General features: G+C 40.0%; 1 protein-coding gene across 3 annotated transcripts in view; it reads left to right on the plus strand.

Moving 5' to 3' along the window:
- The window catches only part of LOC105482758 (mucolipin TRP cation channel 2), a 73,594-nt gene that overhangs the window by 24,205 nt on the left and 26,383 nt on the right, over positions 1-23,006 (plus strand). For all 3 annotated transcript variants that reach the window (XR_987855.2, XM_011743056.2, XM_011743057.2), the window contains exons 2-6: positions 5,152-5,311; positions 11,855-12,028; positions 14,288-14,441; positions 21,753-21,837; positions 21,942-22,038. Coding sequence is in view for 2 of the 3 variants with exons in the window: in XM_011743056.2 (XP_011741358.2) it covers positions 5,152-5,311; positions 11,855-12,028; positions 14,288-14,441; positions 21,753-21,837; positions 21,942-22,038 (670 nt within the window). In the remaining variant the exon portion in view is untranslated. The remainder of the gene's footprint in view (positions 1-5,151; positions 5,312-11,854; positions 12,029-14,287; positions 14,442-21,752; positions 21,838-21,941; positions 22,039-23,006) is intronic.

The raw sequence follows: 23,006 nt of genomic DNA on the forward strand, positions 1-23,006 counted from the left end.
CCAGTATTAAGCTTGTAAAAATCCAGATCATGCATTTCCTATGGTTTAATGAAATATAAATAATTCATAAGAGCTGTGATTGCTCTTATTTATTTCATGCAATTTCAATTGCATGACAGCCCTGTAGCTGATGGGTCAGTGTAATTTAGATCTTCATTGATTTTGGTTCCTTAAGCGGTTTTATGGTACAGTTACTTTCACTTCTGACTTCATTACCACAAGTTAGCAGCTCTATGCTTTTCTTAAATTGTTGGTGATTTTCATTTGTGATGGAAGTTGCAGTATTTCTCCTGTCTGCTGACTTAGTTTTTTTGTTTGTTTGTTGTTGTTGTTGTTGTTGTTGTTTGTTTTTGTCCCCCAGGCTGGAGTCCAGTGGCATATTCTCAGCTCACTGCAACCTGCCTCCTGGGTTCCAAGTGATTCTTGTGCCTCAGCCTCCTAAGTAGCTGGGATTACAGGTTTGTGCTACCATGCCGAGCTAATTTTGTATTTTTGGTAAAGACGGGGTTTCACCACGTTGGCCAGGCTGGTCTTGAACTCCTGTCCTCAAGTGATCTGCCTGCCTTGGCCTCCGAAAGTGCTGGGATTACAGGCATAAGCCACCGCGCCTGGCCTCTGCTGACCCAATTCTTGGTTATGAAGCTGTGGTTGTAGTTTAAGCTTCCTGTAAGACACCCAGCCAGGTGTTCAGCATCGCAAGGTATGTAGGGTAAATATGTGTTAAATAAAATAATGTTTTATTCCTATGATATTGTGTTGTCTCGTCTCTCTCTTTCTCTGTTTTAAAATTTTTTTCTCTCTTCACTTTGCACCATTTTTATACCATTTAATTTTTGTTATAGCAATAAGATATCGTGTTGTGTGTGTGTGTGTGTGTTTAATACCCTTCATCTACCAGGACAAACCTACAAATGGGGAAGAGGGAGGCAATAAAGAGCCCTCAGAAAAGTAAACTTTAGAAAGTTTATACATTTATATTTTCCTTGAAATATCAGAATTTTTAAATTAAAATTTCAATATCTTTTCCTCCCAAATGTACATATTATTTTAAAACTTAAGTTAGGTTTATTAAAAAACAGCTATCTCATCATGCACCTTTATTATTCATTATCAACTTTTTCTGCTACATGTCTATCATTTTATCATCAGTTGACTAATACTAGCCTATATTTCACCAGTTGGCTCATGTACTTTTGAGGGAAATGTTTTTCCTGCTAGTTTTTTCATTTTTCATCTTTCATGTTGCTAAAAGTATTACAACTGCTCTGTAAATACCCAGATGAAACAATTTTGGAAGGATAGATAGCATAAATAGTGTAATACAATGAGTGATCTCATAGTCATTATCTGCTACTTTGACCTTTTTCTTTTCTTTTTGCCTGAGACTTCTTAATAAAGTTTCTAAGGGCAATGCTCACATCAGTTATCATTTCTTTTCTTTTCTTTTTTTTTAATTGTACTTTAAGTTCTAGGGTACATGTGTATAACGTGCAGGTTTGTTACATATGTATACTTGTGCCATGTTGGTGTGCTGCACCCATCAACTTGTCAGCACCCATCAACTCATCATTTACAGTTACCATTTCTTGAACACTTAGTGGCCGCTCAGTCAAAGGAACCCAGCAGTCAGAAGAATTATTTGAAGCCTCTTGAAGCAATTGGGCTGTATCAAGCACTCTCTCTTTGCAGGACACTCAGATAATATTTCCAATATAACCCTTAACTCATGGTATCATACTTTTATCTATTCACATTTGCTCCTGGAAGGCAGGAAAATGTCTCCAGTAGAGCATGACCCACAAGGTATTCTTTTATTTATATTTATTATATATTTATTATATAAATAATATATGTTTATTATATATATTTATATATTTATGACACTGCGTCTTGCTCTGTCATCCAGGCTGAAGTGCAGTGGTGCAGTCTTAGCTCACTGCAACCTCTACCTCCTGAGTTCAAGCTATTCTCATGCCTCAGCTACCTGAGTAGTTGGTATTGCAGGCATGTGCCACCACACAGGCCTATAATTTTTTTTTAAATTTTTTTTATTTTTAGTAGAGATGGGGTTTCACCACGTTGTCCAGGCTGATCTTAAACTCCTGGACTCTAGTGATCCACCCACCTTGCTCTCCCAAATACTGGGATTACAGGCATAAGCCACCATGCCTGGCCAGTATTCTTTAAGTATTTGATTAAATGCCTTGTTTTGCGCCACTGTTTTGAGAAAACAACCTCTTTGTCCCTTTTCTTTTCTTTGATTTGGAACCACTCTGGCCTTCTCTGTAGTCCTATAAATTTGAGGACAGGCAGTTTTGATGCCTTTGGGCCTAGAATCTTGGCTCTCTTGTTCCCCTTTCCTGAGGCCACAGAACGGAAGCTGAGTGTACTTGAATGGTGGCAATTGGCTGTTACTCATGTAGGTATCCGCCAAGATTGACCCAGTTCTTGCTCTCCTTAACTCTTCAGTCTTTTAAAGGTACTTCTTTACCCTCCTCAAGAAGTATGTATTGTATCTAGGATTTTTCTTATATCTAATTCTTTTTTTTTTTTTTGAGACGGAGTCTCGCTCTGTCACCCAGGCTGGAGTGCAGTGGCGCAATCTCGGCTCACTGCAAGCTCCGCCTCCCGGGTTCACGCCATTCTCCGGCCTCAGCCTCCCGAGTAGCTGGGACTACAGGCGCCCGCCACTGCGCCCGGCTAATTTTTTTTCTATTTTTAGTAGAGACGGGGTTTCACCATGGTCTCGATCTCCTGACCTTGTGATCCGCCCGCCTCGGCCTTCCAAAGTGCTGGGATTACAGGCGTGAGCCACCGCGCCCGGCCGGATTTTTCTTTTCCTTCCTTCCCTCCCTCCCTCTCTCCTTCTCTCCCTTCTTCCTTCCCTCCATCCCCTACTTTCTCTCTCCTCCCTCCCTTACTTTCTCTCTCCTCCCTCCCTTACTTTCTCTCTCCTCCCTCCCTCTCTCTTTTTCCTTCCTTCCCTCCCTCCCACTTTCCCTCCCTCCCTCTCTCCCTTCTTCCTTCCCCCTCCCGCTACTTTCTCTCTCCTCCCTCCCTCTCTCCTTTTTCTCCTTACTTCCCTTCCTCCCTCCCTCCCTCCCTCTCTCCTTCTCTCCTTCCTTCCCTCCTTCCTTCCCTTCACTTCCTCTCTCCTTCTTTCCTTGCTTTCTCTCTTTCTTTCCTCTTTTCCTTGCTTTCCAGCAGGATAATTCTGAATAACTTAATAACTTAGCCCTCTAATCCTAGAAACAAGATATTTAAAAATCTATTTAGAAATAGTAAATTATTAACAACTGACAATAAGCCTTAAAATGGGCATCCCCTTTTAGGATTCTTTTAGATTTGTCAGTCAAGGCAGATAACATAGATCATCAGTCAGTATAAAAATATGTCACTTACATATTTCCAGTAAAAAGATCCTTAAAAATGACCCACAATTATAAAACCTTTCCAAGAAATGAGTAACTCTAATAATTAGCATAACTTACTAGAATTTATTCTTTACACTTACCATCAATATACTTCCTAAGGCAAGAAGTCAAACTCAAACTGGCTTAAGCTATAAAGGGTATTTGTTGACTCAGATGGAAAGACTTGGGATGGATTACTTCAGGAACAGCTAGATCCAGGAATTCAAGTATTGTTATTAGGCATAGTGTCTGTCTGCCTGATCTTCTGTGTTAGCTGCAGTCTCTGATAAGCTCTCCTTTGGTGGTGAGATAGATTTTAGGAACTCCGGACTCACAGTCTGTGCTTGAAGTCAATGATCTCCAAACTTTGTTGATTATGTACCTAACAGTAAAAGTTGAGCAGAATAGTCCCAACATGTATGTATTTCTTTATATATGATATGCTACTAGATACTACTTTTGTGTGTTATATAATGTATATTCTTTGTTATGGTATACATATGCTGTAAGTTATATTGCTGTGTTGTATGTATATTCTATGTTATACTAATTATGGAGTTCAATTTTTAGTTTTTAATGTAAATAATAAAATAAAAATACTAATTTTTTTTATACTCCCAATGGATTGTTTTCTGCACCCCACTTTGGGGACTACAATAACAGTCCTGTGAACCATCTCTCATTGGTTCTTTTTGGCCTACCCTGAGTCATGTGCCCATTCCTGAGTCCAGAGTCCTTGAAATAGTAAAAGCAAATTTTTATTAATGTAAAGTGACAAATATCTGACTAGGCTTAAATTGAGAGATGCTATTTATCTTTGTGAAGCTATTTATATTCTGGAATCACTGATACTTTATCCAAAAAAAGGGTCATAGTCCTTCTCTCAGTACAGAGTTACAGAACAAAGATTCTCTTCTTCCATAACAATCTAATTCCATTCGTTTATACTAAATTTCTGTAATGTCATACCTGGAGTATCATGAAAATGTCCTGTCTGGTTTTTGTTCATATACCCACTCACATACAATTCGTACATACACACTCACACAAACATAAACACACATACTTTCTCTAGTGACAGGTGAACGCTCTATGTTAAGAAGTAGGAATTGATGAGTCTTGTAAGTAAAATCCAATTTTTATAATTCTTGAGATTGGCTGTTTTTTTAATTTTGTTTTTAATTTTTAATTTTTTGAGAGAGAGTCTCACTCTGTCACCCAGGCTGGAGTACAGTGGCGTGATCTTGGCTCACTGCAACCTCCACCTCCTAAGTTCAAGCAATTCTTCTGTCTCCACCTCCCTAGTAACTGAGATTACAGGGGCCCACCACCACACCCAGCTAATTTTTGTATTTTTAGTAGAGATGGGGTTTCACCATGTTGGTTAGGCTGGTCTCAAACTCCTGACCTCAAATGATCTGCCCGCCTCAGTCTCCTAAAGTGCTGGGATTACAGGTGTGAGCCGCCATGCCTGGCTGAGATTGGCCATTTTGAACAAGATTGGTGGCTGTGTGGAAAAGTAGGAGGTAGAGGGTCTGGAATAATTTTTCATGTAGTTTTAGAAATGGGAGATGGTCCCTGCCATAACTAGAGTTCTTTTTTATTCTGTGTTCATAAAGAGGCTTTTCAGTGTATGACATGCCATATGTACCAGCTCAAGTTTAGGGAAAGCAAGTTACTTCTAAAGGAGCTGAAGGAGAGGCTTTCCTGGGTATTTAAAATTAATCTTCTGTGGCAGAAATGCAATGGCACGTCATGATTCTGAGATGAAAGAAGAATGTCTAAGGGAAGACCTGAAGTTTTACTTCATGAGCCCTTGTGAAAAATACCGAGCCAGATGCCAGATTCCGTGGAAACTGGGTTTGCAGATTTTGAAGATAGTCATGGTCACCACACAGGTAACTTACATTATTATTTCATTTGATTTTTCCCTTACCCCAAGACAAAACTCTTTCCATGTGTTCTGTACTTGACTTTTGTTCTGAAAAGCCCAGACTCAAGTTCCTAAAACTAAAATTATGTTGACTCTGGAGAGCAGAGGGTAGGTTGAAGTTCTGTTTAGAAGACAATCTTAGTAAGAGATCCTGTGGTCCTCTCTGTACAGGTTCTGTAAATGCTGAATCAATGTCGATCTGTGGTGAGGGGTTTCTATGTCTGAGTGACACACATTTGTGTTCTGGAACTCTCTTTATTAAACACAGCTTATTCAAATATACTTTCAAAATCTGCATTTTTTTGTCTTCAGACTTACAGAATCCTAAGTTTTCCTTGTATCATATCAATGTGCTCTATCTAAGTAAACACTGATCCCAGGCACTATCAGGATTATACAAAAGCTGCATTTAGACCTTTTGTTCAAGTTCATATTGTTGAGCTCTTTATTACCGGTATCAAAACAGCCATCAGAGTTTTCCTCTAGTTTTGGGGCCTGTATTGCTGAACCAGTATTGGGGAGGCTTCTCTATAGGTCAAGGGTCCCCAATCCCTGGGCCATGGACCTGTTAGGAACCAGGCTGCACAGCAGGAAGTGAGTGGTAGGCAAGGGAGTAAAGCTTTATCTGTTTTTATAGCTGCTTCCCATGGCTTGCAGACTGCCTGAGCTCTGCCTCCTGTCAGATCAGTGGTGGCATTAGATTCTCATAGGAGCGCAAACCCAGTTGTTAACTGCACATTCAAAGGATCTAGGTTGCACACTCCTTATAAGAATCGAATGCCTGATGATCTGTCACTGTTTCCCACCACCCTGGATGGGACCTTCTACTTGCAGGAAAAAAAGCTCAGGGCCCCCACTGATTCTACATTATGGTGAGTTGTATAATTGTTTCATTATATATTACAATGTAGTAATAATAGAAATAAAATGCACAACTAATGTAATGCATTTGAATCATCCTGAAACCACTACCCACCCACCCCCACCCCCACCCGCTCCAGTCCCTGGAAAAATTGTCTTCCGCAAAACCAGTCCCTGGTGCCAACAAGGTTGGGAATCATTGCCGTAGTTAACTATATTTGAAACACATGCCCTTTTAAACGGATTAGAGATATGTGGCTCTATTGGCAAATAATCATTCTGTTATCAGTGTAGAGGTGTGTAAAGATGTTATTTCTGGGACATAAAAATAAATACTTAAAAATACCTTTATGTAGTTTTAGAAATGGGAGAAGGTCCCTGCCATAACTAGAGTTACTTCTTTATTCTGTGTTCATAAAGAGGCTTTTCAGTGTATGATATGCCATATGTACCAGCTCAAGTTTAGGGAAAGCAAATTACTTCCAAAGAAACAACAAGGTTGAGATGCAAAGACATTGTTAAATGTGTATGCGTATTGTTAGCTTATTTTCATTCTCATTCTTGGTTTTGAAGTTTTAGTCTTGGCAACCAATAATATATCTATTCTGGTCCTGTCCTCAGAATTTGCAGTGTAGGAATATAGATCAGTTAATTAGGCTACTTCTGGCTTTGTCTTATGCCTACCTTTCTTATCCATATACATTCAATGCTAGTATCACCTTAATTTTTCGTAGAATAGCCTTTATTGTGTCACTCTCCTGTTCAAAACCCTACTTCCTGTAATCCCAGCATTTTGGGAGGCCGAGGTGGGCGGATCACGAGGTCAGGAGATTGAGACCATCCTGGCTAACACGGTGAAACCCCGTTTCTACTAAAAATACAAAAAATTAGCTGGGCGTGGTGGCGGGCACCTGTAATCCCAGCTACTGGGGAGGCTGAGGCAGGAGAATGGCGTGAACCTGGGAGGCGGAGCTTGCAGTGAGCTGAGATCCGGCCACTGCACTCCAGCCTGGGCGACAGAGTGAGACTCGTCTCAAAAAAACAAAAAACAAAACAAAACAAAACAAAAACCCCTACTTCCCAAGAAGAAAATTTCACCTCTCTAGCCTGGAATTCAAAGAGTTCCAGTCTCCTTCAACTTGTCTTTCCAACAAGTTTTCATCTGCTGTTTCCTACCCAAATCCCAGTCAGACAGGCCAACCCAATGATTCTCTTCCACATCCTGTTTGTTCCTCCAAATCCAGGGTGACTCTTTCTCCCTCACCTTTCAGGTACTATTTGAAGTCCCATCTCCCCCACTGGGCCTTGCCTGACCATCCAGCACATGGTTTTCTTTAGTACTTCTTCGTGTCTACATGACTGATTTTATTTTTTATTATTTTTTCAAGGTGGGGTCTCTCTGTGTCACCCAGGCTGGAGTGCAGTGGCACAATCATAGCTTACTGCAACCTCGAACTCCTGGGCTCAAGAGATCTTCCCACCTCAGCCTTTTAAACAGCTGACTAAAGGCACATGCCACTGCACCTGGCTTTTTATTTTATTTTTGTAGAGATGGGGTCTTGCTTTGTTGCCCAGACTGTATTTGAACTTGTGGTTTCAAATAGTCCTCTCGCCTTGGCCTCCCAATGAGCTGGGATTACAGGCATGAGCCACTGTGCCCGGCCTACTAATTTTACTTTAAATAACAAAATATTTCTGGGAACTATACTTTACTTTTCATATGGGCATACCCTGTTTCCCCTAATAAAATTGGGAAGGATTAAACTTTTGTTTCCATATAGGATCATTCTAACAAATTTTGCTATTTGGGTGATATCTAATTGGAGCAGATTTCTTGTTTACCATTCCTTGCATAATATCTCACTTTTCCCTCCCTCTCTTTTTCTGTTTTTTTTTTTTTTCTTTTTTTCTTTTTTTCTTTTTTTTTTTTTTTGTGCTCCATCCTCAAGTCTAATGGGATGGGTATGAGGGCTGATGAGAAAGAAAAAACTTTTTAAAATTCTTACTCTGAATTCTGCAGTAATTTATAATCTTGAGGGAGGTGTCTACATTCTTTTGCTAGTTCTACTCTTTCTCTCCCATTTCTTTTGTACATAATTAGAGCAGTATCTTGTTTTTACCTGGTACAGAATATTTTATCCTACATTGATTTCATAATGAGGCCTTAAATTCACAATCTTTGCCAGACTACACTTATAAGTAATTATTTTTCTGTCTTGTATCATACTCTCAGCAAATCTTAATGTCTAATTAGTGGGACTAGGATGCATTTTGCTGTCAACGCCTTTAAAAAAAAAACCCAGTCATTTGGACAATACCATCTTCCCTTACTCTTACTCTGCAGTGAGTGTTTGGTTCTGTCATAACAAGAAAGGGACTTCGCAGTTTCCTTCCCAGGATTTGTCTCCTTTAAGAGATGATTTGAAAATCCCAACCTTCCCCAGTGCTGGGCCATGCATTTTGATCTTGGCTTGTTCTATGAATAGAATGGAGGAAATTTCTTGCTCCTGATGCCAGATAGGTTAGGTTCCAAGCAGAGATTACAACAGAGTCCTCTCATCCCCAAAGCTGAGTTTTGATGAGCTTTAAGTTTAAGGTTGTGGCTTCAAATATCAGCAAACTGTATACCACTTTCATGGTCAATTTGTTCATTCCCTAGTTCACATTTTTTTGTTGTTGATTCTTTAGCTTCACTATTAATGTGGGAGGAATGGGTCGAGTATCCCTGCCTCTAGAGTTAAATTGGCAGCATTTCAGTTTAAGAGGTTGTGGGGCCAAGAGGTTGAGAGAACAAACAGACTCTAGAATCAAACAGACCTGGGTCCAGATCCTTACTCTAACATTTTCTGGATATTCCAACCTGGATAAATTACTTGACTTCAGATGTATCAAATGGGATTATATTCATCAGCTGATTCAGTGTTTGACGTTGTGATGGGCATTATTTCATTTCCTGAGTATATGATAGTAGGGGAAAAGGAAAAACATTCCTGTCCTTGCAGAGCACAGTGCAATAGCTCACTCATAGGGTATTGAGAATTAAATGAAAAATAATAAATTTTAGCACAATGCCTGGTTCTCAACAGATAGGAGTTGTTATTCAGTACCATGCAGTGTTGTTCTTTTCCACATTGTATCCCAGCTTGGCTCAGAGTAAGCACTCAGCAAACTTTGATTGAAGAACTTCATTCATGTGTGGTGTGTATACCAGTTTTTTCATATGTGTCAGTAGTTTTAATAAAACTTCGAAGCAATCGTGTGTGTTGTTTCCCTGGTTTACATTTTACCTTTCAAGAGCAACATGACCTTTTCTGGCTTCTCCTACAGGCACCATTGACCGAAATCACATGCTTAGAAGAACTTATAACCTTCTGTTGCTTAATTTTCAGCACAAGTTAGATGATGTGGGACTTCTTATCTGATGTTTTCCTTAGAATAGCTGAGTTTTAGCAGTTGCACAGTCCTTTGACATGGCATTTGAGGAATGTGACATGGTGAGTCTCAAATGCTGAACAGTAGCATCTGTGTACATTCTCAAGTGATAGTTGCCTTTCCTAATTTTGAAAAGCTAGCACTTAAATTCGTTAGAAGAAGCATCCCAAAAAACTTTTTCAGCAGAAGGAAGTTGTTTTTGTAGCATAACACAGATGACGTTGGAATTAGACTTGGCTTCCATTCTGGTTAGGTGACTTAGGCAATTTAATGAAGCTAAATCTCAGGTTCCACATACGTAAAATGGAATAACAGTAGTAACATTTCATAGACCACTTGGAGTAAAGGAGACACTGCATGTAAAGCGGTTAGCACAGTACCTGGCATATAATAATTGCTGAAAATGGTGACTATTTTTCCTAATTGTTTAGTATTTTTTAAAACGACAAAATATAAAAGCTAAAAAATGTAAACCATGAAAAAAACCTTATGCCTATATGTTGTTTGCATATGCAAATTAATATTAGCTATTTTACTTTATTTTTTTAGAGACAGGTCTTGCTATATTGCCAAGGCTAGCCTTGAACTCCTGGGCTTAAGTGATCCTCCCACCTCGGCCTCCCAAGCAGCTGGGACTACAGCCACAGACCACCTCACCCTGCTAAATTAACATTAGTTTTATCTGAATTGTTCAGAATTGTGTCTTGTATATTATTGTTTAGATGTATCATATTGAACCATGGAATGACAACAAATAACAGAACTGTCAGTGTCATCTAGTTACACTTGCTAATTTTACATATGAAGAAAACAGTCCCAAAATTTGGTGGCTTAGTTGAGTGAGGACTTGGGGCAAACCTTCTAGTCTCATTGTTTTATAAGGCAGCTGAAGAGATCACTTAGGGAGGTGGGGAGAGGTGTGTGGGACAGGGCTTATAGAGATTTGACTACCAGCACTGCCTGTGTGTGTATGTAAGAGAGACAGAGGAGACACGAATAAGAGTGCATGCATGTGAGAGAGTGTGAATGTACGCTTGTGCATGTGGGAGTGCGTGCATGATGGGGTATTTGTGTAGCTGTGTGTGTAGTTTCCTAGGTTTTTTGTAAACTTTTGGTGTTAATTTCCTCCATTTTTGGGTTCCAAGAAGAAAACTTTCACTTCTGGTGAAGAGAACCCTTGGGTGCCTAAATTCTGCCAGAATACAATGACAATGAAAGGGAGAATAAGTGGGCATTTTTCAGGAGTAGGTGGATGCTTGGTGACAGTGAATGGGTTTGACATCATACAAGTAAAGCATGCTCTGTTATTCTTTCATGTGCTTTGATACTGTAGAATTTGGTGAGGGAAACTCTCAGGTGTAAATTTTATACAAGAATTCTTACAGAGCTGAATTAATTGAATTCTTTTGACAACTATTACCTCCTAGCTGAAGTAAGTATTTATGTAGGCTACTTTTCAAAAAACACTTTTAAAAGACATATGTAAAACATAGCTGTGATTTTAAAAAATACTACAATTTCTAAATCTTTTTTTTTTTTTTTTGAGACGGAGTCTCGCTCTGTCGCCCCGGCTGGAGTGCAGTGGCCGGATCTCAGCTCACTGCAAGCTCCACCTCCCGAGTTTAAGCCATTCTCCTGGCTCAGCCTCCTGAGTAGCTGGGACTACAGGTGCCCGCCACCTCGCCCAGCTAGTTTTTTGTATTTTTTAGTAGAGACAGGGTTTCACCATGTTAGCCAGGATGGTGTTGATCTCCTGACCTCGTGATCCGCCTGCCTCGGCCTCCCAAAGTGCTGGGATTACAGGCTTGAGCCACCGCACCCAGCCAATTTCTAAATCTCAAATCAATACGATGAGTTACTGCTTTACTAAGTAATCGATTTTGAAAACAATTAACTTGAAATCCAAGTATGAGAAAAATGGATTGAGACTTAGCTGATTTGGATTCTTTCTTTCTTAATTAAAGGCCAGTAGGGTCACTAGTCATTGGGAGCAGTAATCTCTTCCAATTTTATGCTACTTTGAATTGCTGGTGTAGCTTGATGAGGTTATTCTTCTGTGGGACTTGTGTTTTGACATTGGTGCTATTAGTATAAACCAAAAAAATTGATATTCTTTTCTGATGTTTATAGGTAATTGTTGATGATAGTGAGAAGGCATTTGCCTCCCCTGATAAATGGTATATTTCATGTATTTCTATTTTATTTTATTTTTTAGCTTATTCGTTTTGGTTTAAGTAACCAGCTGGTGGTTGCTTTCAAAGAAGATAACACTGTTGCTTTTAAGCACTTGTTTTTGAAAGGATATTCTGGTACAGATGAAGATGACTACAGCTGCAGTGTATATACTCAGGAGGATGCCTATGAGAGCATCTTTTTTGCTATTAATCAGGCAAGTGTTTTGTTGTGAATGACCTATACTTTAACAATGTATTGATACGTGGCCTTGTCTTAGCAAACAAACAAAAATTATACATATGTTAAAATATTCTAATGTAAGTTTTGCAGTCTGCCAAAAAATGTTTATTGCTATTTCTGAAGCTACATTTCTTTTTTTTTTTTTTTTGAGACAGAGTCTCCCTCTGTTGCCGAGGCTGGAGTGCACTACAAGCTCCGCCTCCAGGGTTCACGTCATTCTCCTGCCTCAGCCTCCCGAGTAGCTGGGACTACAGGCGCCCGCCACCACGCCCAGCTAATTTTTTGTATATTTAGTAGAGACGGGGTTTCACTGTGTTAGCCAGGATGGTCTTGATCTCCTGACCTCATGATCCGCCCACCTTGGCCTCCCAAAGTGCTGGGATTACAGGCCTCTGAAGCTACATTTCTACACAAAAGAGTTTCCTATTTTGACTTTTAAAAAAAGATTTATCTTTTTAATTTATCACTTCATACCTACTGCTTTTGGAAAATTACCCCAGATCAAATAGCAAGAGTAGATTTTTAATCTCAGAAGGCTTGATGAAAGCTTAGTAATAAAATCAAAGATTCCAGCCTGGCGTGGTGACTCATGCCTGTAATCCCAGCACTCTGGGAGGCTAAAGTGGGTTGATCCTTTGAGTCCAGGAGTTTGAGACCAGTCTGGGCAACATTGTGAAACCCCATCTCTACAGAAATAAATACATAAATAAATAATAAAATAAATAAATAAACAATCAGGGATTCTGTGGCCTTAATTGTGATGTTTTAGCATTAATAACCCTAGCTGAATCTCAAGAATATGGAACATAAAATAGTTGTATGTAGACAGGTCTGAGAAAGCAGATTTGTAGACTTGAAGAAATAATTTAGGAAAGAGAAACTGTTCCTGTTCTTTTCCGTTCATTCAAAAAATATTGAAGTATCTAATATGTAGCAGGTGTTATTCCAGACATTGAGGATGCAGCAGTGAATAACACAGACAAAACACCTTCCTTTATAGAGCTTGATTCTAGAAGGAAGAGTTAGACAAAAAGAAGTGAAATGTATAATATCAAATGCTGGCTCCCTGAGAACACCACACAAAAAACATGTTGATGAGCAAAGCTGAGCTTATTACTTAGAGTGGTAAGGGAGATGCTGTATTGATCAGATGCCATATTGCCTTTGGTAAGGAGGGAGTTCTTTAATGTGAGGGGAGCTTGATTAGAATTAGGTAAGGATGATGATATAATAATTTAGGACTGATGAACATGGCAAGGTGAGGATTGGGGAGGCAGTTTCAAACAATCTTGGAGTTGTTTTCAGACAAAATCTTCCAATCGATACCTATTTCAATGAGTTTTTTTGGATGTTCCTGAAATAATACAGGGACTTTTATGGTCCAGGGCAAAAATTTTCAGCAATAGTAAAATCATATTAATGAAGACAGAACTAGTAAAGCCCTATTAGTGCAGATAGCCAACAGTAAAGCCATGTTAACATAAGCTCAGGTAAGCTAATGTTGGTTCATGTTAGTCATTGATGTAAGCTGTGGAGTATGGATGGCTCATGTCCTCAGTAGATGTTAGAAAGTAATAACTGCTAAGGAGTAAAGCAGGGAAGGAGATGTGAAGTGCCTGGGTGTGGTGATAGATGTTTGTGATTTTCTTTCTTTATTTATTTTTTACTGCATTTATTTTATTTTTATTTGACAGGGCATAATTGTACCCAGTTTATAGTTATGGGGTACAATGTGATGTTTTGATGTATGTTTGCAATTTTCCTTGGCTTAGGGAGGGAAGGCCTCATTGAGGTGTGGAATTGAGAGCTGAAGGAGTGAGTAAACCCAGTGGCTATGTACATGGGTCTCCAGGCAGAGGGAACAACAAAGGCCAGAGGCAAAAATAGGCATGTGAGCTCCAGGAAGTGCCTGGAGGCCAGTGCAGCTTTGCGGCAGGGCCGGGGAGCCAAGGAACTGGAGTAGGAGATGAGGTCCTAGAGATAAGGCAGGACCTTGGCTTTGGTTGAGTGAGGTGGGAGCCGTCCATCACCATGTTTAGTTTCGAGTTCTGTGAGGCAGTGTCTTGCTGAACAACCTGAGAAGATTTCTTTGTAGTATTTTAAATCGGGAAGTTCTATTGAGGGACATGATGTAAGCAATACAAAGTAACTAAAAGTACATTCTATATGCTATAACCTCTGATCAAAGTTTTAAAAGGTCATATGTGGTTTTTATTTGACTATTTTTTAATAGTATCATCAGCTAAAGGACATTACCCTGGGGACCCTTGGTTATGGAGAAAATGAAGACAATAGAATTGGCTTAAAAGTCTGTAAGCAGCATTACAAGAAAGGGACCATGTTTCCTTCTAATGAGACACTGAATATTGACAACGACATTGAGCTCGGTAATGCAGTGATAATTTCATGATGTGCCTTTATCGTCTTGTGGTAAGAGCAAAAATGCCCTCATGTGCTAGCAACCCAGATGGAACAACGTTGCTTTAGTGACAGCTAACCTGTCAGGGGCTGACACTCCAACATTGGCCTGCAGAGGGGCTTTGGCTCAGGAAACTGTGGGGTTGTGGCGATGGGACAGGGACAGCATTTGTGGATCTATTTGGAGCAACTCAAAGATAGTTGGTTTTGGGGTATATTCACAGGTCCTGTTTTTGGGGTTTTTTCCCCTAGGAGGGGATGATTAGGCTTTTTGAAAAAATGGTCTGTATGTGTTAAATGAAATAATATATGTAAAGATGCTTTGCACACTTGTTTTTATTATTTGTAAAATACAGAAATGCTCTTCAAAGGTGAATTGTGATTAATAACTCATTTTCTCTCTTAGGAGATCCCTGGCAACAAGTTAATGGCTAATCAAGTCGAATTGTTTTGTGCTATTTTGTTAAGCATTTAAGAGCATACTGTATGTAAATGCGAGGTGTTTGGCTTAAGACTTTTTGGTTTTTTTTTTAATATTGTTTTATTATTTTATTGTTTTGTTATTCACTCAACAAACCTCTGGTGTGTAGTCATCATGTCCAGAGCACTCAGTTTTATGTGCTGGGGTTGCAAAGATTAATCAGTTGTGGCTCCTCAAGTACTAACAGTTCAGGAGTAGGGATTCTAACAGCAGTTTAAATTTAGAATACTTTTATTAAAATTAGAGTTTCACATTGTTGAGTTCATTTGATCGTACTTCCTATAATCTGATCTTAAGGTGCCTTGATGACACAACAGGAGAATACCCTATGAGACAGAGGTTTTAATGTTTCTATAGGCTGCCCACTCAGAATCTCTTCGTGAGTAAATGTGTCATGTGCTCTTGACTCTGAAAGAACCAGCCCATAAGCCAGCACATGTGGTATCTGGCTCCCACGGTGCTTTCAGAGACCATCTAGAGGAGAGTTACCTGGTTCTGTAGCTGGCAACATTGAAATGTCACTTGTCACTTGTCTTATCTCCCTGGAAGCTTCTGCTAACTTGAGATCTATTTGGTAGTCCACCTACAGGGGCTAATCCTGTTTTAATCTTTTACCTGGGTGGTCAGCTATGCTCTTCCCTGTAGGTGATTCCAGTAACTGTGACAGGAGGACTTGTCCTGTTACCCTCTGTTTCAAGTAAGCCATCTGTCCCTTGTCCTTTTAAAAATATGTGACTCTAATTGGATGTACCATACAGTGGTTTCCCAGTGATTCATATACTGTTTTTCTCAATTGATTTTTCTTGGCAAATTGATTAAAGAAATGTGACCAAAGTCATACCAGTGGCTAGATAGCACTGGCAATGCTGGAAAGCAGGATTTATTTCCTGCCCATTGGGCAGTCTTTCCCTTGTTCATTTCATTGCGCTCAGAATATGGACTATGTTTAACTAAATGGACAGAGGTTGGTTATTAATGAGTTTATTTTAACAGAAATTGCTTAAATATGTTAATTGTATTCTTTGACTTATTAAATATAACTTGTCAAAGAGAATCTTCTGACATACCCAAAAGGTATAATGAAGATTCTTCAAATATGTGATACTAGATTTTAGGCCTTCTTTCCTTGGATATGTTGAAGGAAGCCTGCAGATACAAATAAGATTGAGTTTGACTTCATTCATTTGGCACTGTAGTTGATGTAGGTGAATTAGCAGAAGCTGTTCCAGATTAACTACTTATGAATTTTGCACTATCTTTACTATTATGGGAATCATCCTTCAGTGTTCTAAACACAGATATTTGCCTACACGCCCAGCTTTCCTGGCAGGCTTATATTTAGCTGCACAGCTGATTGTGTAGATCAAGATTAGTGTTTCCCTTAATTTATACTAATGGGTATATCCCTCCTGGTTCTGCCTCGAGAACTACAGCTTTCCAGGTCAGCCTCATTGGGAGGACTGTTATGAATCCTGTCAAAAAAAATGTTTGGCTGGGCGCAGTGGCTCACGCCCTTAATCCCAGCACTTTGGGAGGCCAAGGCGGGCGGATTACCTGAGGTCGGGAGTTCGAGACCAGCCTGACCAACATGGAGGCACCCCATCTCTACTAAAATTACAAAATTATCCAGGCGTGGTGGCACATGCCTGTAATCCCAGCTACTCGGGAGGCTGAGGCAGGAGAATTGCTTGAACCCAGGAGGCAGAGGCTGCGGTGAGCCAAGATTGCACCATCCATCGCACTCCAGCCTGGGCAACAAGAGCGAAATTCCTTCTCGAAAAAAAAAAAAATAACATTTGAGTAACTAACATTTTAATATAGTGTTTCATTTTCTGTAATACAATTTTTGAGTGTCTTATATTCTTTTCCACATGTTCTTAGCATGAGACATTATGACCATTTCATCATTTTTCCTGCTGTTTTAGGAACAGCAGGAATCTACCCTCGCCCTGAAAGGATTATTTCTTTGGCTGGAGTATTCTGTGAGATTCATATTCATTTGAGTTATGAGGCTGTTACTGTAGATATCAGTTTATTCTGCTTGAAGTTTGATGTTTTACTTAGGGCTTTTGCTATCTTGAAAAAACAACACAAAACGAACAAACTCAGTTTTGTTGCTACCACGTGCTTGGCGGCCTCGGCAGCAATGGCTATAAGTGGAAAGTCAGCCAGACTTCAGAGAGTTCTGAATGAATATTTAAACAAAGTGTAACCCTATAATTACAAAATCACACAAAATTTGAACAACCAAACAGACTTTTATAAGGCAAATTTTACGAATAGTGTAAAATTAACTAACAGAATTCTGTTCAGTTTCTGTGAATCTAAGATACCATTTTTTTGAAAGACTCATCTGCTTTAGAGATGCTTAAAAGCAAAAAAAGTTGCATCTTAGAATAAATGAAATACAGGAGAAAAAGGCCTACGACAGTGTGTGGCACAGAGAGCTTGAACATGTTTCTTCTTTCAGAATATAGTTGTTTACTCAGATCAGTTTAACTTTTTTTTTTTTTAAACTTCACCTTAGAATAAGAATGTTAGAGGTAGGAGGACCTTAAATATCATCATTTTGACCTTTACAGTTGAGGAAACTGATGCTCAGTCAAGGTAAGCAACTAAGTCATGTAATGATTTAGTGACAGTAGGTCTTTCCTACTGAAAACCCAGCAACATGGGCATCAGCTGGGAGTTTATGAGAAATGCAGAATCTCAGGCCATGCCCTAGAGTCTCTGAATCCAAAAGTGCTTCTTAGCAGCAAGCTCCCCAAGTGGTTCACACACGTTAAATGTTTGAAGCACTGGTTCAGTGATCTCCAACTAAAGATCTTTGACTTCACCTAGACATCTTTTTTACTGACTTCATCCAATTCTTCACTGTCCATCACCATCTCCTGCCTTCAGTGCCTTCTGGATCCTACTTCAAAATCTTTGTGCATCAATATCACATTACAAATCTGTCAGAATGCTTGCCTCTCCTCCCTTCTCAACTGGGTCCACTCAATCACCATTAGTCCCCAGCCTCTTCCATCCCTGTGTCCAGCTGATGCTTCCTGGAGAAGTGTGCCAGATAGAAAGAACACCCTCATCTTCTTGCCATCATGTCTTCAAAGCTTCTTGCATAACTTCCTTCCACTTCTTTTCACCCTTGTGTTACAAAGGAGTACAGAGGTGAGGCCACAGTTAAAACCCTCACCAGAGCAGCGGGACACACTCCTTTCAGTTTCTGGGGAGTTGTGCCCTTTCTCTAGAAAGGTGTACCCAAATTTGCATCTCAAATCCAAACTTCCCTGAGCTCCACGCTCCTCATATATCCAACTGACTATCTGACAACTCCGCTGTGTTGCCTAATAGGAATTTCAAAACTGCTGTGTCTAAAACAGAACACTTTTAGCCTCCCCCATCTCCCTACCTACCCTGTGGCCCAAGCTGTTTCTTTCTTAGACTTCCCGATTTTGAAAATGATACCAACATTTTCATATCATACTGTAATAACCTTGGTTATTCAAGCCCTGTACTTGAAGTTGTCAGTTTCCCCATTTTCACTGCCACCATTGTCATCCAAGCCACTACTTGCTTAGATGGTCTCCCTGCTTCTGGTCTTGCCTCCACCAGCCTCTTCCCTGCCCTGCAGAAACTGCAGTGGTAAATCAGGTCATACCTCTTCCAGGCTTAAAAATCATTAGTGGCTTCCCATCCCATTTAGAATAAAATCCACAAGTCCTTTTAGAAACTAACCTCCTGCCTGCCTCTCCAGACCCCTGTCCTCACATTTCTGTTGTAGCATCCTTTCTGTTTGTTGAGCAAGCCAGGCTCTTTCTTGCTTGGAGGCCTTAGTGCTTGATTTTTTTTTTTTTTTTTTTTTTCCTATTTGGATCTGTGCATAGCTGGTTCTTTTTCCTTTTAGGAAAAAGGTTTCAGTTCAAACATCTTTTGCACCTTTAAAGTCATTCCCTAACTATCTTTCCTAAGGTGGACTCTCCCTCTGTATTAGTCTGTTCTCATGCTGCTAATAAAGACATACCCAAGACTGGGTAATTTATAAAGGAAAGAGGTTTAATTGACTCACAGTTCTGCAGGGCTGGGGAGGCCTCAGGAAACTCACAGTCATGGTGGAAGGGGAAGCAAACACATCCTTCTTCACATGGTGGCAGGAGGGAGAAGTGCAGAGCAAAGTGAGGAAAGCCTCTTATAAAACCATCAGATCTCATGAGAACTCACCCATTATCACAAGAATAGCAGCATGGGGGTAACTGCCCCCATGATTCAATTACCTCCTACTGGGTCCCTCCCACGACATGTGGGGATTATGGAAACTACAATTCAAGACGAGATTTGGTTGGGGACACAGCCAATCCATATCACCCTTTTAGTTATTCTTGTTCACTTTATCTTCAAAGTACTTCTCACACTGTGAAATTATCTTGTATATATTTTTGCTTATTGTTATTTCCCCCACTAGAATGTGAGCTCCATGAAGATGGTGACCGTGTCTGTCTTGTTCATTGCTTTAGCTTCAGTGCCTAGCACAGTGCCTGGCTTTCAGCAAATATTTACCGAATAAATGAATGAGTTGAGTACGGAGCCTGGGTCTTTGATATTCTTCTAAAATATGTGCTCAGAGGTCAACCTCCTCAGTGCACTGGTAGAGCTCAGGCTCTAGAACCAAGCACAAGTAGATTTAACTTTTGGATAGCGAGTAGCTACCTGTATGACCTTGAGGAAGTTTCTTGGCCTCTCTGGACCTTGGTTTGTTCATTTGTGAAATAACAGTAATAGTGCCTATCACACAAGATTGCTTTGAAGATTAAATAGGATGATGCATTAATTGAGATAATATATAAAGTCCAACACAGTGTCTGGTATGGAGTTAAGTGCCCAATATGTTTTTGCTATTTCTATCATCAGTCTTTTCCTCCCTAAAAACAAGTTTCTTTTGACCAACTGCCCTCACTGTACTCATTAAGGTCTAATCAGGAAAACCAACATTGAATTGTTTTCTGACACTAATACTCCATCTGCCAAACACAGGGAGACATACTGTCTGCAAATGTCTTTTAAAATATTATCTCTATTGAGTTGTCTGTTCAGCTCTGGGCCCTGTTTTTGGCTCAGGACATCTAATTTTCAGTAAACATAAGTGTATCCCGTGTATCAGGACATATTTTGAGTGCCAGCTAGATGCTAGGCAGTGGGTGTTTAGCAAGGTGCAACAAAGTTGTGCTCTTGATCTCAAAGACCTTATACTCTAGTTGGAAGGATAAATAGGCAAATGAAGAGTTGCAGTTGTGGAATAACGCTTTTAAAGAATCAGCCAGTGAGTTTTCCAAGATTCATGGACACCTACTAGGTGCCAGGCACTGCACAAGGCCCCAACTGCACAAGGCCCCGACTTTTCCATTTCAAAGTCAGCATGGAAGGGGCAGCAACAGCCTGGGCGAGGGTCACCCATGCTGGTTTCATACCAATTCTGTCACTAGGTTTCTGTGGCCTTGAAAGGTGCTTGTCTTTAGAGCTCCTTGTTTCCTGCTTTGTAAAACAAGGGTGTTAGCCTACACAATAATGAGACTAATTTTTATGTGAGGTTCTTGGACTCATTCTTCTATCATTTACAGCTCATAATTTGTTTTTACTTGAATACAACCTGTGTTCTTTTTCTTTCTCTTTATTTTTTTTACTTTGAAAAAGTGCCATACTTACCAGAAAAGTTACAAAATAGCACAAAAATTGCCTGTGTACCCTTCATCCAGATTTCCCCAATACTAACTTTTTTTTTTTTTTTTTTGGAGATGGAGTTTTGCTCTTGTCACCCAGGCTGGAGTGCAGTGGTGTGATCTCGGCTCACTGTAACCTCCGCCTCCCAGGTTCAAGCAATTCTCCTGCCTCAGCCTCTTGAGTAGCTGGGATTACAGGCGCCCACCACCATGCCCAGCTAATTTCTGTATGTTTAGAGAGACAGGGTTTCACCATGTTGGTCAGACTAGTCTCGAACTCCTAACCTCATGATTTGCCCACCCTGGCCTCCCAAAGAGCTGGGATTATAGGCGTGAGCCACCGCACCTAGCCAGTACTAACGTTTTATCACATTTGCTTGATCATTCTTTCTATGCATAAACATTTCTCCTGGAGGTGCAGACATGCTTTTCCTTTGCCCCTAAATACTTCAATGTGCATTTCCCCAAAAAGAGAACATTCTCCTGCACAACCACTATACAGTCCTCAAAATAATGAGTTAACATTAGTACAATACTATAATCTATAAACCCTATTCACATTTCATAAATTTTCCTAATGTTCTTTATCATAAAATGCAAACTGCACTCAACTCCAGGATCCTATTCAGGATAACATCTGGCATTTAGTTGTCATGTCGAGTCTTTTTAGTCTAAAGTTTCTTGGATTTTGTTTGTTTAACTTTTATGATATTGATACATTTAAAGAGTAGAACGTCTCTCACATTGGGTTTTTCTGTTTCTTCATGACTAGATTGGGGTTATACATTTTTTGGCAGGAATACCACACAAGTGATGTCATGCTTCTCAGTTCATTGTATCAGGAGGTACATGTCTGTTTATCTCATTATTGTGATGTAACTTTGATCACTTGGTGATCAAAGTTGTGGTGCCTGCCAGGTTCTCCACTGTGAGGTTACTCTCATTTTTCCTGAATAATTGGTAACTATTTTCTAGGGAGATACTTTGAAACTCCCTAAGTAATCTGCTTCTTGTCACACTTTTGCCCACTAGTTTTAGCACCCAATTCCTGCCTGAAACAACCATTTCTTGTTCTTTCATTGCCCTAGATTGTGTTCACTTAGACCTTCAGGACCTTTCCAAGGACCCTCCGGACTGGAAGAACTCATCATTCTTCAGACTGGAATTTTATCGGTAAATACATTTTAAAGCGTTATTCCCCAAGAGATGAGGGTGGGAGAAGGATAATAGTATAGTAAGATTATGACAATTTATACCTTTCAATATATTTTATTCAGGCTCTTACAGGTTGAAATCTCCTTTCGTCTTAAAGGCATTGACCTACAAACAATTCATTCCCGTGAGTTACCAGACTGTTATGTCTTTCAGAATACGGCAAGTATCTTTGTTTTACTATCCACTTCCTTTTATTTTTCCCTACACTTTTTGTTGATGCAGGGTATAAAACGCAGCAGCCTACAGATGTGTTAAATGCAGTCGTGTTTAAAACAGATGTAGTGATACAATATGGTACTTTTTTTTTTTTTTTCCAGAGACATAGTCTCGCTCTGTCACACAGGCTGGAGTGCAGTGGCAAGATCTCAGCTCACTACAATCTCTGCCTTCCAGATTCAAACAGTTTTCATGCCTCAGCCTCCCGAGTAGGTGGGATTACAGGCATGTGCCACCACACCTGGCTAACTTTTTTGTATTTGTATTAATAGTAAAGACAGGACAGAGTTTTGCCACATTGGCCAGGCTGGTCTCGAACTTCTGGCCTCAAGTGATCTGCCCACCTAGGCCTCCCAAAGTGCTGGGATTACAGGCATGAGCCATCATGCCCAGCCTCATTATGGTATTGTTGATCCAGAGACCATTACTTCTGAAGATGAAGCAAGCCCTTTTCAACTTTTAAAAACTAAGTTTCTACATTGAAAAGAAGAGCTTAAACAATTGGCTTTGACTTTCTACTCTCCTAATACATTTTTAAAATTGTTTATGCCGGGTGCAGTGGGTCATGCCTGTAATCCCAGCACTTTGGGAGGCCGAGAGGTGAATCACGAGGTCAGGAGATGGAGACCAGCCTGGCTAACACGGTGAAATCCCGTCTCTACTAAAAATACAAAAAAATTAGCTGGGCGTGGTGGTGGGCGCCTGTAGTCCCAGCTACTAGGGAGGCTGAGGCGGGAGAATGGCGTTATCCCGGGAGGCGGAACTTGCAGTGAGCCAAGATCGCGCCACTGCATTCCAGCCTGGGTGACAGAGCAAGATTCCGTCTCAAAAAAAAAAAAAAAAAAAAATTGTTTATGAAGGTGTTTTAAATGTCTATAGTACTCTTCCCAGCTTTAGAGGAAGGTCTTTGC

This window comes from Macaca nemestrina, chromosome 1 (genome assembly GCF_043159975.1).
Source record: "Macaca nemestrina isolate mMacNem1 chromosome 1, mMacNem.hap1, whole genome shotgun sequence".
NCBI lineage: Eukaryota > Metazoa > Chordata > Mammalia > Primates > Cercopithecidae > Macaca > Macaca nemestrina.